At 46.1% G+C, this 13,107-nt stretch overlaps 1 protein-coding gene across 10 annotated transcripts in view; it reads right to left on the reverse strand.

Moving 5' to 3' along the window:
* Nucleotides 1-6,668: 6,668 nt before the first annotated feature.
* The window catches only part of BCOR (BCL6 corepressor), an 81,731-nt gene continuing 75,292 nt past the window's right edge, over nucleotides 6,669-13,107 (reverse strand). For all 10 annotated transcript variants that reach the window (XM_079325361.1, XM_079325362.1, XM_079325365.1 and 7 more), the window contains 4 exons: nucleotides 10,512-10,657; nucleotides 9,311-9,388; nucleotides 8,950-9,100; nucleotides 6,669-7,801 (listed from right to left, as the gene is read on the reverse strand). In XM_079325361.1, the coding sequence (XP_079181487.1) occupies nucleotides 7,507-7,801; nucleotides 8,950-9,100; nucleotides 9,311-9,388; nucleotides 10,512-10,657 (670 nt within the window). In that variant the 3' untranslated portion in view covers nucleotides 6,669-7,506. The remainder of the gene's footprint in view (nucleotides 7,802-8,949; nucleotides 9,101-9,310; nucleotides 9,389-10,511; nucleotides 10,658-13,107) is intronic.

A 13,107-nucleotide genomic window follows, 5' to 3' on the forward strand; every position in this document is an offset into this window, starting at 1 on the left:
GTGTCCACAGAGTCCTGCACTGCTCCAAGCTGCTTTCCTCAGGATAACCAGAAAAACACACCCTCCCTTCTCCAGTGTTTCCCAGCACACAGAGCTGCTGCCTCCTGCTACCCAGGGCCCCAGCTCACAGACTTACAAAGCACCTTTTTGCTGCAGCATATTTGCATCTCTTTGTTGATTTTGCTAATCAAGCTCACTCCTGAGCCTTTGAAAACAGCAGTACTCAAAGGCACTCCATCTCTTTGGGCATGGCAGCCATTTCAGGAGAGGTAACCCCTTGGGGACCGGGCAGGTTTGGTCACTAGGCTGTTAAGGGCCGTGTTGGGAGCACCAGCTGCTGGATGGGCACAGCATCCAGGTTTCGGAGGCAGAGGCTTACCCAACTTCCTGAGCCAAGGTAATGCCACACTGCCACCAAAAGGGCAACACTTTCCTGGCTCTCCCTGACCCCTTGCCCTGCTCCCAGACCCAGGCAGCACTGCCTCCTTCCCCTGCAGGGGGATGGGTGGTCTCCCCCCCCCGTACCATCCCACCCTGAGTGGCTCCTGGGTCTGTGTTCTGCTGGTTTAGTGAGTGCATCCAGCCCCTGTGGGGACATTCCCAAGCACTGCCATGTGCTGAGCTGGCCCTGCAGGGAGGTGACTCAAATCCCCAGGTGCTCACAGCAGCCAGTGGGTAGCACAGATAGGGTCCCTGGCCTGGGGAAGATGAGTTGTGCAGGGCAGCCAGGCAAATCCAAAGCCACCCTCATGACACAGAGCTAGGGGACAGAAGGTTGAACTCATTCTGGAAACCCAGCTCCATCCTTTGCTTAACTGCCCATGGATTGGCCCAATTCAGAAAGAAGAATTACATTTGTGTAGACTGGCAGGTCACAAAGATACTAAAAGGTGATACTTACCCTAAGATGTTGTGAAGTGGGGACACAAGGTACCCAGCTTCAAACAATTTTTTTCCTTGCTGCTTTATGCCATCAGCTCCAGCACCTCAAGAGAGCCCAAGCCCAGCCCCACTGAGTGGTCAGACACCAAATGCCCATTGGATTCCTGTGGTGGTGGAGGAACTTCTCCTCAGCAAGCACTCACAGACCACTGACATGACACGTGGCAGTGGCAGCCCAGGTCTCCCCACTCCCAGTGCTCTGTGGTTACCAGCAGCAGTTTGAGAGCAGCCAGGCCAGGCTGTCACAGAGAGTCCCTTCGGAACATGTTGGCTCCAGCTCTGAATTTGCATACTGTATTTGCCAAGGGTTATTAGTGTTGATCAGCTGTTAAATAATCTGCCCTTTTCATTTCAGGAGGCCTGTCAGGACTTGCCTTCAAATAGGCTTTACTTAAACAGGAGTTTCATGGCATATTTGAAAAGGGTTTTCATTAGGTAGCCTTTTCCTTGAAATTTCGACAGCTACAAATACTAAACACTGTCTCTGACATCATGAGCATCTGCCACATGTGTTGCCTAACCCTCTACATCCTCAGTGTGTGGAAAAGCCTGCAGCCACAGAGCAGTGGAAATTGGGCTTCAGTCCCACTGGCACTCCTCATTGTGCCAAGGAAAGACCTGAGCCAGGAGATGAAGATAAAAGCAGATCCCACATCAGAAAATTAAATTATCCCCTGTTGGAGAAGGGCGCTCTGAGCTTGCTGTACACAGGTTTTAAAAACAGCCTCGCCCTGCTCTGCACCTGCAGGGTTGCACATTAGTCTTTGGGGTGACTTATGGTTGTGTTTCAGCATCCTTGGTTTTATCTGTGCCTCTTCAAGGCTGTACACCCTTTGCAATTAGCCAGGAACAGGAGCTCCAGAGCCTGGGGAGGCTGGGAGCACAGGCCAGTGGTTCAAAGGGGGTGGCTTGTGACTCACAAGGAAACAGCAGGATGGGGTAAGAACCGCATTTTGTGGTTCAGGCAAAGGACTCTGGAAAGTCAGGTCAGGAAAAACCTCACTTCAGGACTGAGGGGAGCTGCAATAACCAGCTGGCTTCCTCACATGTAATTATGCCCACTACCCTATACACTTTTAAAAGAGCCAGAAAGGAATTAAAAATATGGATGTGGTAGTAGGGATCTGAAGAGAGGCTTGCTGTGCATACTGGGTGATCTTGAATAATCAAGTGGAAAAAAGTTGTGTTACTTTGGGGGCAAAGGACCTTTGCTGTTACCAGCAAATGAATTAAAACACCTGCCTGCAGGGCAACCCTGAGCTCCACATCTCCCATTCCTCTCACCTGCAGATTTTGAGTGCCTGTTGGATTCCAAGGGCTTTTCACCACGGTTCCTTCATCACAGGGGAGGAAACCCACAGTGCCAGGGGGGTTTGCTGCCACTGCCCACCTGCAGTGCTGGGGACAGAGCTCTGCCCTCCTCCCTCCCAGGGGTGAGCCAAAGCTGGTGTTTGGGTGGCACATCCAGGTGGTACATCCTGCTGGCAGAGAAAAGGGGAGCGGGGGGGTCCCTGCACAGCTGAGATTCCACATTTTCCTCAGCCGTGCCCAGCAGGATGGGAGGTGGCAGTGGGGCACCACAGCAAGCTCAGTCTTCACTTTGTCTCCCATCACTCCTCTGGGGAGAAGAAACAAAAGCAACTGTGAAAACCAACCAATTTGGCAGTAACGAGCCATAAAACATGGGATCAGCTCTCCACCTCTGGGTCAGCTCGCCAGCACAGTGCTTGGTTGTGCCTTGCTGGTACTGCCTGTGTTACGGTCATCAGGCAACAAAGCCAGCATTTAGAATTGATTAATTGATTTGTACATTAAATAGGTATTTGTGCTCAATTATTGGCAGGTTTGTTAATAGATTACCGTTTAAACAATTGTGATATTTTAAATGACACGTTATTTTATAGATGCACATTTACTTAAAAAAAGAGCGCCCCTTGCATCTATTAACATATTAAAAAGAAAATAAAACATTCAGGCTGTTATAATGCACAATGTGGCATTACTCTGGTACTTTCCCTAAGCTAGGGAAATCTTATTTGTTTAATAATAAGTTAACCATGAATATGCAAATTTGCATCCTTGCAGTACCTCACTGCTGTCACTATTAATGAGTTGTAAATTAATGTGACAACAAAAGGAAAATCTATTTAGTGACAGATTTGTGGTTCCTACCTGGCTCAAGAGAGCAGCCATCTACAGTCACGTCAGTCTGCTGGAGGAAAATGTGCACATGGCGTGGACAGGGTTTTCTTCAGGACTGGCAAACCAGAAACAGCAAAGGCTCCTTCACCCCAGGGGCAGAAGGCAGTGCTGCTCCCAGGGATCCATCACACTTCCCTTGCAGGAACAGTTTCTTCACCATGCAACCAGGGGAACCCATGCAAACCACTCTAAGGGTGAAATGCAGAACTAGTCAGACTGATGCAGGCAGATGTTCATGGTGGGATAGTTAAAACTTTGTCTTCTTTGGAGATTTTTGCCCCTGACACTGCTTCAAGTGAAAACTTGGATTCCTGTCACCTTCTCCTGCTCCTCCTTCTAGCAGAAATGCAATGGTGAATGAGCACACTGAGAAAAGAACTGTGTCTTCACAATTATGGCATTCAATTATTCTGCCTCGTGGGGTGGTGTCAAGCCTTCTCCTGCCACCACTGGCCTCATACTGAAATGGAAATATGTTCTGCAAAAAACTTTCAGCAATAAAATGCTATTTTTTCCAGTTACCTAGGATCTGTGCAAGTTTAAAGCAATAATGTGTGCAAATTGATGATGCTGAATGTTTACCAGCAGCCCCACAGAGCCTGGGAATGGCAGCTGCCTGCACTTACCACTCCCTGATACATTAATGCTCAAATGATGGGCCTCATCTATAGTTTCATTATTTAGCACAGAAATAAAGGGAGGAGTCAGCTTCAAACTCTTCCGATTCAAGGAGTGAGCTTGGCCCCTGGGAGCAGTTTTTAAAATAATTTCCATTCTGCTCCTGCTAACTAAAATCACAAAATCATTAAGATTGGAAAAGACCTCCAAGATCACCAAATCCAAATGCTAACCCAGCACTGACAAGTCCAGTACCACATCTACCCTTCTCTGACCCTTGCTTTCCACTCACTGTATCAGTGTCTCTGGCACAAGACTCCAGCTCAGCCACCACAGCAAAGCAGAAGAAATGAGGGAGAAATGACCCAAGCAGGAAACTCCCAGGGCTTACCCCACTCTGCAGAGATCTTGGGTAAGGCAGGAAGGCAAAGGAGAGGTTCAGTATTTTGGTCCTCAGCAGCATTGCTTATCTCAGGGGAAACTTCCCAGCACTGCCTGTGCTGTGGCTCCCCCTTAGCCTCCCTGCCAGGCAGCCAGCCTGGAACTGGGCATTCCCTGGGATTTCCCAGCCAGCAGCAAGCAAAAGTTTGACAAAGGAAACTCTTTGAATAGAGGCTCACCTGCCTGCTCTAGATGGAAATAGGGTTTTTCCCTGTTGCACCAGTGGCTGTCCAACACCTCCACAGGGCAGCACAGACTCCCTGCCAGGCAAATCCAAGTGGCAAGCAGGGGAAATTCAAGGAAACACCTTGGCTTTGTCCCCAGCAGCATCAACACTGCGCTTTCACCTTGCAGAAGGCATGAAACAGGATCAGCAGGGTTTTACCATCCCCAAGGGCTGCGTTTCCATTTCCTTATTTTTTTATTAACCTGGAGCAAAGCCAGCAGTGCAAAGCAAGCATGTTTGGCCCAAGGAGGATGCACAGGAAAGCACTTTAAAGGAGAACAGTGTGAGATCAGAAACCGAACTGCTGAACACAGCCCCCATGCTGGCTGGAGCTCGCCCAGCCCCGGCTCTGTGCCCTGCAGGATCCAGACAGTCCCAGTGCTGGCCAGTGTTTCACTCCCCTGCCCACAGTCACCACATCCACGCCCTGCTGGCACACTGCCATCTCTCCTCTCCCAAGGTAACACTCCCCTGGGCTTGCCTCCTGGAGAATTGCACCTGCATCCAGCCTCTCCTGTGACAAACTCTCCCAAGCCACCCAGCACAGGGGCAGCCAAGCCAGGCTCATGCCCTCCTGCTTCACTGAACCCTCTGTGCTCCCTCAAGCAGCTCACACAGAGACATCCCTTTAAAAAAGTCCATCCCAGAGTATAAAAGGGTTGCATTATGTCAAGGGACAGCGCTGGGATCAGGTGTTCCCTGCCATGACCCTATTTTTAGAGCCCAGGCGCCTGGGGCAGGCACACACACTGCATTACAGCAGCATGAGGCTGTTACTGTGTTTGAGCTGGGTTTGAGACCAGCATGGAGAGCCCAACTGTACCCGGGGCAAGCAGGGAAAGCTGACTAAGCAGAGATGCTCTGGGAGCACATGCCCGGGATTCTTTGAAGAGGGCTGGCCAAAAGAGGAAGCCATGTCAATCTTTTGTTTGCCCGAGGGGCTCGGGGAGAAATGAGGTGTCTGCTACACACCCCGGGAAGTGGCACAAAGCTGATTTATACCAGCTCAACCATCCAAGCATTACCCAGCTGATCAGATAAAGGTGTCTGTAAGAGCTGCTTTCAGTGCTCTCCCTTGCCTTACATTTTCTGGCCCTCTTCTTTCTGGGAAAAACGGGTAGTGAAAGCAGATAGCGCTGGAGAGTAGAGGTGACTGTGTTGCAGTTCCTTACAAAGCTAGAAACTTTGAAAAGGAAATCCAGCATGCACATAAAAGCTGTGCAGGGAGACCATCATCCTCCTTACCCCAAGTCTGGAAAAAGGAGGTGAGCAGAGGTGTTAGGACTAAAAATTCCCTGTCCTGTGCAGACATGAGACTTCAGCACCCAGCAGCAGACAGCTTTTGAACCCTCCTCTCACCTCTTGGCTCAGCTACAAAACCACCTCACCCACAGGAACAGCCCCACTGTAAAGCCACACAGTACAAATGTTTGGCAGAAGACTCACGGGCAACACAGCACAGCAGCTCTGACTCTTCCCCTGCAGGCACCTTCAGAAATGAGGCATTCTTCTCCCTTACCTTCAGGACAATGGAGAAACATCTTCCAGGATGCTTTTCCCAGACTGGCCAGGTGCTCTGCTCAAGAGGAGACACACCTCACCTTTGGGTGAGGTCCTGGCCTCCATCAGAACTGTGCAATTTAAACACCTCAGTGGCAAATGGTTATCCTAAGATATACAACTCTTAGTAACAGCCCCAAATTAAAACTCAGGAGTTTGAGTTAACAGCAAGATTTTCCTTGCACAAGGGAAGGCAGAGAGGGTCTGCCCAAGCCCAGGGAGCCCAGCCTTAGACACAAGTTCAAGCTATGCAAGTGACATCACTGTCCCTTTAAACCCTCCAAAAATGTGCTCATAGGTTTAATGCTCCACATTAAAACGAAAAGGTTTCCCTAGTACTATTTTCCTCCATTCTGCAGATTTCATTGGAAAGAGAATTCAGCCAATTGAAATTAAAAGGATGTCAAAGGAGGGAAAATTATTTAACCTATTCACAATTCTGGTGCAGAAGGTATTGTGAACACCCCTTTTAAACCCTTGTCCCACCAAAAGCACCCACCTGATGTTTTCTTGCAACACAGAATTTAGAAAGCCAATACAGATTATACCCCAGATTTCATCAGCTACTTGACTGCACCTCCACCAGCCTTGCCCCACTTTGGGAACTACACCCTCCTTTCATAAACACTAATGAGATGAAGCTTATGTCACAAACAGGCACAGAGTTAATGGGAGTCAGTTTAGCCTCTTCATTTCTCAACAGTTTTATTGCCTTTAAGAAAATTTTTGTAAAATATAAATACAAAGGCAGAAGATTTACTTACAAAGTTAAAACACAGATCTCAAACATAAACACACAATTCAGAAAATTTAGTTTATGTACAGTTTCAAGCAACTTCAACATATGTTAGTTTTTCAATATTTTACAAGGTACAGAAAAAATAGTTCAAAGTCTTCTTTAAATAAAGAGCATAAAATGTTTAAACATATATAAACAATCCGGTTTGATGTGTGAAAACTAAATTTCACAGCTTTTAAATTAGGATATAAAAGTTCTTACAATTAGTTGATGCGTATGGATATGGTTTAATTTATATTACAAACTATTGAATTATATTCAATAGTGCTTACCTGGCCAAAGCAGGTAATTCTGTAAACAAAAAAAACGAAAATAATATCGCCAAGTGCCTTACCAAGTTCTACCTCCCAAACAAGCCACACGACTTTGATCACATCACCTAGAAAAAGTATGTTCTGTGTAATCAGTGCTTTGTATGAAACAAAGTCAATGTGTGTGGGTGTGTTCTTTAAAAAAAAACATGTGTTCCGAGTAATAACAAACTTATCCCAAAGCCTGTGTGCATTTAAAGAAACATTATATAACAATTTTTGTAAAAACTGATTGAAGTTAAAAAAAAATTCTTCCAAAATCCATCCAACTGGAATTCAGATCTCTTATATAAAGGAAAGATATTTTCATATTTAATAGTGTCCTTTCTTTACAGAAACAATCTCATTTGAACACATATACATAAAGAAGTCACTGTATAAGCACTGTACATTAAATGGCTGATGGTTCACCAGAGGATGTCGAAGGGAGGGTCCTCGTGCGGATGCAGCCAGTGAAGCTCGGAGCCCAGCAGAGTCTTGAGCTCGCTTGTGAACTCCACCAAGTCCAAGAGCTCTTTGCTCTCTGGGTTAAAAGCTTCAAGGTCCGTAGCACAAGAGAACAACTGGCTGAGGGAAGTCTGTTTGTAAAACTCTGCCTCCGTGATGGTGACGACTTCCAGGTTGGGGAAGTTGCAGCGGAAGATGCGCGATGACATTTTTAACCTCTTCACCACGTCCGAGAGCAGAAGCCAGTTCCGTGGTCTGAGGAAGCAAAGGAGAGAGAGGTTCCAATAACTGCTATCAAGTCACAGCATTCCTGACTCGTCCCCACATGGCTGTGTGGCAAACCCTCCCCAATCCCACACCCACAAACAACCTCTCTGAAATCAAGGCTGTCTCCCAGGGGTCGAATATAACAGATAAGCAGGTGGTGTGTGTGTATTTATTCAGAGTACTGCTACCTGCACTTTGGGAAGGAAGGATCCAGGCATGCAGGGGGGCACTGGGACCTACAAAACCTGGCCCATGTGGGCCAGCAGCCATGCCTACTCAGATACCTAAAGGTCAGACCACCTGCACCCAACTTTCATTTCACAAATAAGGAGATGGCTTATAGTTACAACCACAAAATTCAGCACCCCTGACTTCCAGAGATGCCAATATTAAATAGAAGTCAACAGTAAGTTGTTTTTTTTTTCAGATACCACAGTTTTAAAATTCAATCTTTGTACTTGTCCATTTCAGGGAATTAAGTTAGATCCATCACCCATTTAACAAAAACATACTAAAATCCACACTCCTGCATGGATCAATATTTAAAACTAGCTGTCATCAAAACTGGTGGAAATGGTAAACAACAGTTGTTTACAAACCTAATTTATATCTTGAATATAATAATAATACAACTTTTCAGGTCTTTGCTTATAATTATCATAGAATCTTCCCTAAGATACTTATTTGTTTGCTCAAATTCAGAGCTTTAAACCAGTTTTGCTACAAAGTCTAGAAAAGCAGCAATGGTGTCACCACAAAAGCATGCCCACTCAGCAGCAGAACAGAAAAGCCCATGAAATACAATTAACACCTTACAACATCATACCCAAATTTAAGTGCTAGAAGCACTTCTATTTTGGGAAGTTATAAACCAGATGCCTGTCTGGGATGAGGAAGGGAATTTGTGTTCAATCATCACTTGTCCCACCCAGGAATATGGGAGTAAGAACTCAGCCCTGACAAACCAGCCTTTTCCCCTCTCACCTCCTATTTATTTCCCAAAAATTCCCAAGCAGTTACAATATTGATGTCTCATTTCTGTTACATAAATACAGTTTTCCCCACCAAGACAAACCACCACCAGCCCAAGCAGATCATCCCAGCTGTTTTTACCCCAAAATCTTTTTTGTTCTTACCCCTGAGAGAGACACACTTGAATGTTGTAACACGGTAAGGGAGGCTCATCCAAAAATTCAAATTCAAACACATCACTGAAACCATCTTCATCTTCATCACCTGGGCCGGGAGGATTTGCCAAGACATCAAATCCAGATTCATCTTTTGGATCTAAATAAAATTGAATAAAGGTGCTAAGTCAGCAATGAAAAGACTGTTGCAGGTCTTGCTTTTTTTCCCCAATAACGTGATCTGTAAACAAAATCAGTTTGCTTCCTCCCCAGCTTCCTCCACCACAACAACAAAACAGCCCCCACCCCCTCGTGCCCCGTGTTTTTCAAGTCTCTGCATACAAAGAAATAAAGGGCAACATTTGCTCACCGCACACAGAGCTGCCATAGAAATCCCAGTACAAACCAGGGTCATCAACACTTCGACCTTGCAGGTCAGTTAAATACTCTGGAGAGGAAAAAACAACAAAAAAAAACATACTGATGAGAACAAAAAGCTGGCAAGTTCGGAGACCGCGCGTCACAGAGCCTCAACGCGCGTCCTCTCCGTGCCTTCCATCAAAAAACCCACACCACATTCCTGTCCTTGTGCTACAAACAGCAGCATAAATACACCATTCCCCCACACCAAATAACGACCCACCACATCAAATAATCACCTAAGGTCTGACAGAGACAGACCCAACGTTGAGCTTCAGATACTGAGAGCAGTATCTTGTTTTTGTGAAGATAGGGTGTACCACGTTTTCTGGCCTTCACAATTATTCTGGACACCAACTTGAGTGTGGCCCCAAATGAACTGATTAAAAAGGTTTTTCCACACAAGTATGTTCAGAAGATGTAGTTCTTTTCCACTGATATAATTTGGGAGATTTACAAGCTGAATTGGTGAAAAGATACTGGGATTCAGGATGTTACGAAGTTCACTGGATCCTGAAACATCTATGTGCCTTCTATACTGCATCATTTAAAGAGGTAAACAGATGAGTACTTAAACTCATGAACTACAAACACTGCAAACATGCTCAGAGGTAAGTTACTAGGGAATGAAAGTGTCTTCAACCAAAACTAACATGAAAAAAAACCCTAAAAACATGCTATAACGTGGATATATTTAAAGACAAGTGCCTTTAATGCAATTTACAGTATTTCAGATATAAAACAAGGCAGAATCAGCAAAACCAAAATAGTCTGAGATAAAAAGCAAGACCATGGGAAAACATGAGTATGTTTAACAAACAGCTATTTGAATTGGCAAGTTTCTTATTTTTATTTCAAGCAGAAAACTGAAGGCACTGAAACAGCCCACTGACCTCCTACCCACCTATCAAATCTGACAGTGGAATAATCCTTATGGTGTATTAAGGGTTTAGAAGGAGCCCCAAGCATGGCTGTGCTTCCCACCTGCAACCTCTGGGCTTTTGCAGGCAAAGAGGGAGCTACTGCAGCCCAGCCTACCCCACCCCAGGGCTCCTTGGGATGAAGTCACTCCTGCCAGGGTGACTTTGGGGGACAGGGAACAAGCCCCCACCTGCCAGGAGCAGAAAGCCCCATGCAGTGTGGGCACTGACCTGTGAGGAAGGTCTCCATGAGCTCACTGTGGGTCATTTTCACAATGGTCCTCCCAGAGTAGGTTGCTAGTGTTGGATCAGCACCATAGGACAGTAACAGGCGGACAATTTCCAAGTGGTCGTTTTCCACGGCGTCGTGGATTGGTCTGGTGTGAAATAAAAGAAAAATCACGGTGTTACATTTTGACTCAACAGTGTCATGCAAATGTTTTTGACAAGAAACTCCTGACTGTAGATCAAAGTTATTTATAGAAAGTAACACTATTAATACAGCTGCCAATCACCTCATTGTCGGTTTTACTTGCACATCATCCCCCTCCCCTCCTGTCTTCAGTCAGACTGCTCAGGGCACTGATTTCTGTTACGTCTATTCCTTGCTGTACACATTTTTGAGGGACAGCAAAATAATTACACCGCTGTAACAGAAAGCAGGAGTTTGTGTGAAGCCTCACAAACATCATTTTGCTGCAAGTCACTCTACCATTCCAAATGTCTGCCAATTTAACAGTGTGTTGTGGAGCAAGGCTCATTCAGCCTGCCTCTGGGCAAGCACAGAAATCGGTTACCCAAAAGCCCCTGAATTATGTACACAGAAATAAGTTATGAAAATTTGCTAGGAATTAAACTTCTCTGCAGAACATCCTCTTTAAACAGTACTTGTGAATATATTTGCAGCACAATTCAACCCTTCTAATCAGGGAATAGAAAAACATGTTATTTTAAGTGTAGTCCACCCAGAAATTAACGCATTTCATGCGGCATGAGCAATCTATACAAGCTCAGACATAGATTTTGTGAGCCTTCAGAAGGATTATTCATTAATACACAGGCCTGCAAATTCCAGGTTTAGAATTCCTTATCGCTAATTATAAATCGCATTAACTTTTGCCTTTAAAATTGATTATACGTAACAGGGAGTTGTCTGCAAGCAGAACATATTGCCCTTCAGACTAATGAAGATGTGTTAAAATCCCATCTTCTCTTAGACAGCAAGAGCAGGGAACTAAAAGCAGAGCAGAGTCCAGTGATGCCAGGGACCATGGCAGTCCAGCTGAGCACAACACTCCTGCTTTGGGCTGTCAACACTGCTGCCCCCCAACAAGGCTTTCGAGCTCTCAGGGAGCCTGTATGAAAACACAAGGAAGGACTTTAACCAGGATCTGCCTTCCTGGAAAGCTTTCACAGTGATGCTACCAGGGGAAGTCATCTGGAAGCACAGCCAAGTGCAACCAGGGCTTCAATGCCCTCCAAGAGGTCACATCCCACCACTCCTGCCTCACAGGGCAATGTCCCCTCGATGTCACCACTGCTTTGGCATCCACAGAAGCTCAAGACAGAGGAGGGGAGGATCAAATCAGTCAGAAGAGGATGGCACACCACCGTTACCCCATCTATCACACAGCACTGCTGGTAGGAGGGAGACAAGGATGACTCTGATAAGTCTCAAAAAGGTCTGCCACATGTATTTACTCCAAGTACTTTCCAGCAGGTCGTGACTTAGGATGACTAACATCTGGTATGTGTTCTTGCTTGCACCCATCTTGCTGGAAAGCTGCATGTAATATCAGTTTTGACATGTGCACAATATACTGACTTGAGGAAGTGCACTTGGGGATTTGGAGGCTTGCTCCCTACAGAAAGAGAGCTTATCCCATGCTGCCTGCCTCCCATACACCCCGTGCTACCAACAGTGAAGAAGCAGGTGGTCCTCAAGCTGCTGAGCACAGTCATCAGTTCAGCTTGTGCCAATTCCTCAGACCCTTGGCAGCACAGAGCACAACATGTCAATGCCTTCAAAGCCCAACATGCCACTCTTTGGAAAGCCACCTTCACATTTTAAACCAGAGAGATCCATGAGGATCACTGGCAAAGGGTCAGGATATCCCTTCTCAGTTTCTGAGGTAAGGTCTCTAAAGCAGCACTGAAACTGATGCCTTTGAGACAGACAGTGCTGGAGGAGACAGCATTCCCAGGATTTCCCTGCAAGTCTCACCCTCCCACCTCCACCTCCTGACTCAGTGCTTCCCCACAGGGAAGCATCACATCCAGGATCTGGCCAGTGCTACATCGCAGTGTCACAGCCCAGGTGACACCAAGCAGGAGGCAACAAATAACAGAGGTGCTGACACGGAGGCTGCAGAAGTATCAGGTGTTTCTTGCTGTCAGCAAGCATCTGAGGCCTGAGCTGCTGGGTCATGGCACTCTGAGCATCCACAGCAGGAAAGGTCAGTCTCACTGCAAACCCTCCTGACCCCCACTGGGCATGCAGCATCCCTGGCTGAAAGTCTGGCAACAGGCACCAGGAGCAGATCAGAGTTACAGCTGTTGCCAAGTGCTGGGAATGCTCCTTCTCGCCCCCTCCCTCACTTAACTGGAGTCTTTACTTTTGAACTCTTTTAAATTTTTATTTCAGAATTATGATTTTCTGGTTTTGGGAAGGGGGTTGAGGAGTGTTGTGGGATTATTGGTTTGTGGGTTTTCTTGTTTGTGGCTTTTTTTAAACTGACTTACCTAAGTGGCTTTTGAAGCAGTAATGAATTCAAGATGATCCCTTAACTTATTAAAAACAGCATCTAAATCACTGCCCAGTGTTTCA

Source organism: Erithacus rubecula (assembly GCF_903797595.1).
Source record: "Erithacus rubecula genome assembly, chromosome: 1".
In the NCBI taxonomy this organism is placed as follows: domain Eukaryota; kingdom Metazoa; phylum Chordata; class Aves; order Passeriformes; family Muscicapidae; genus Erithacus; species Erithacus rubecula.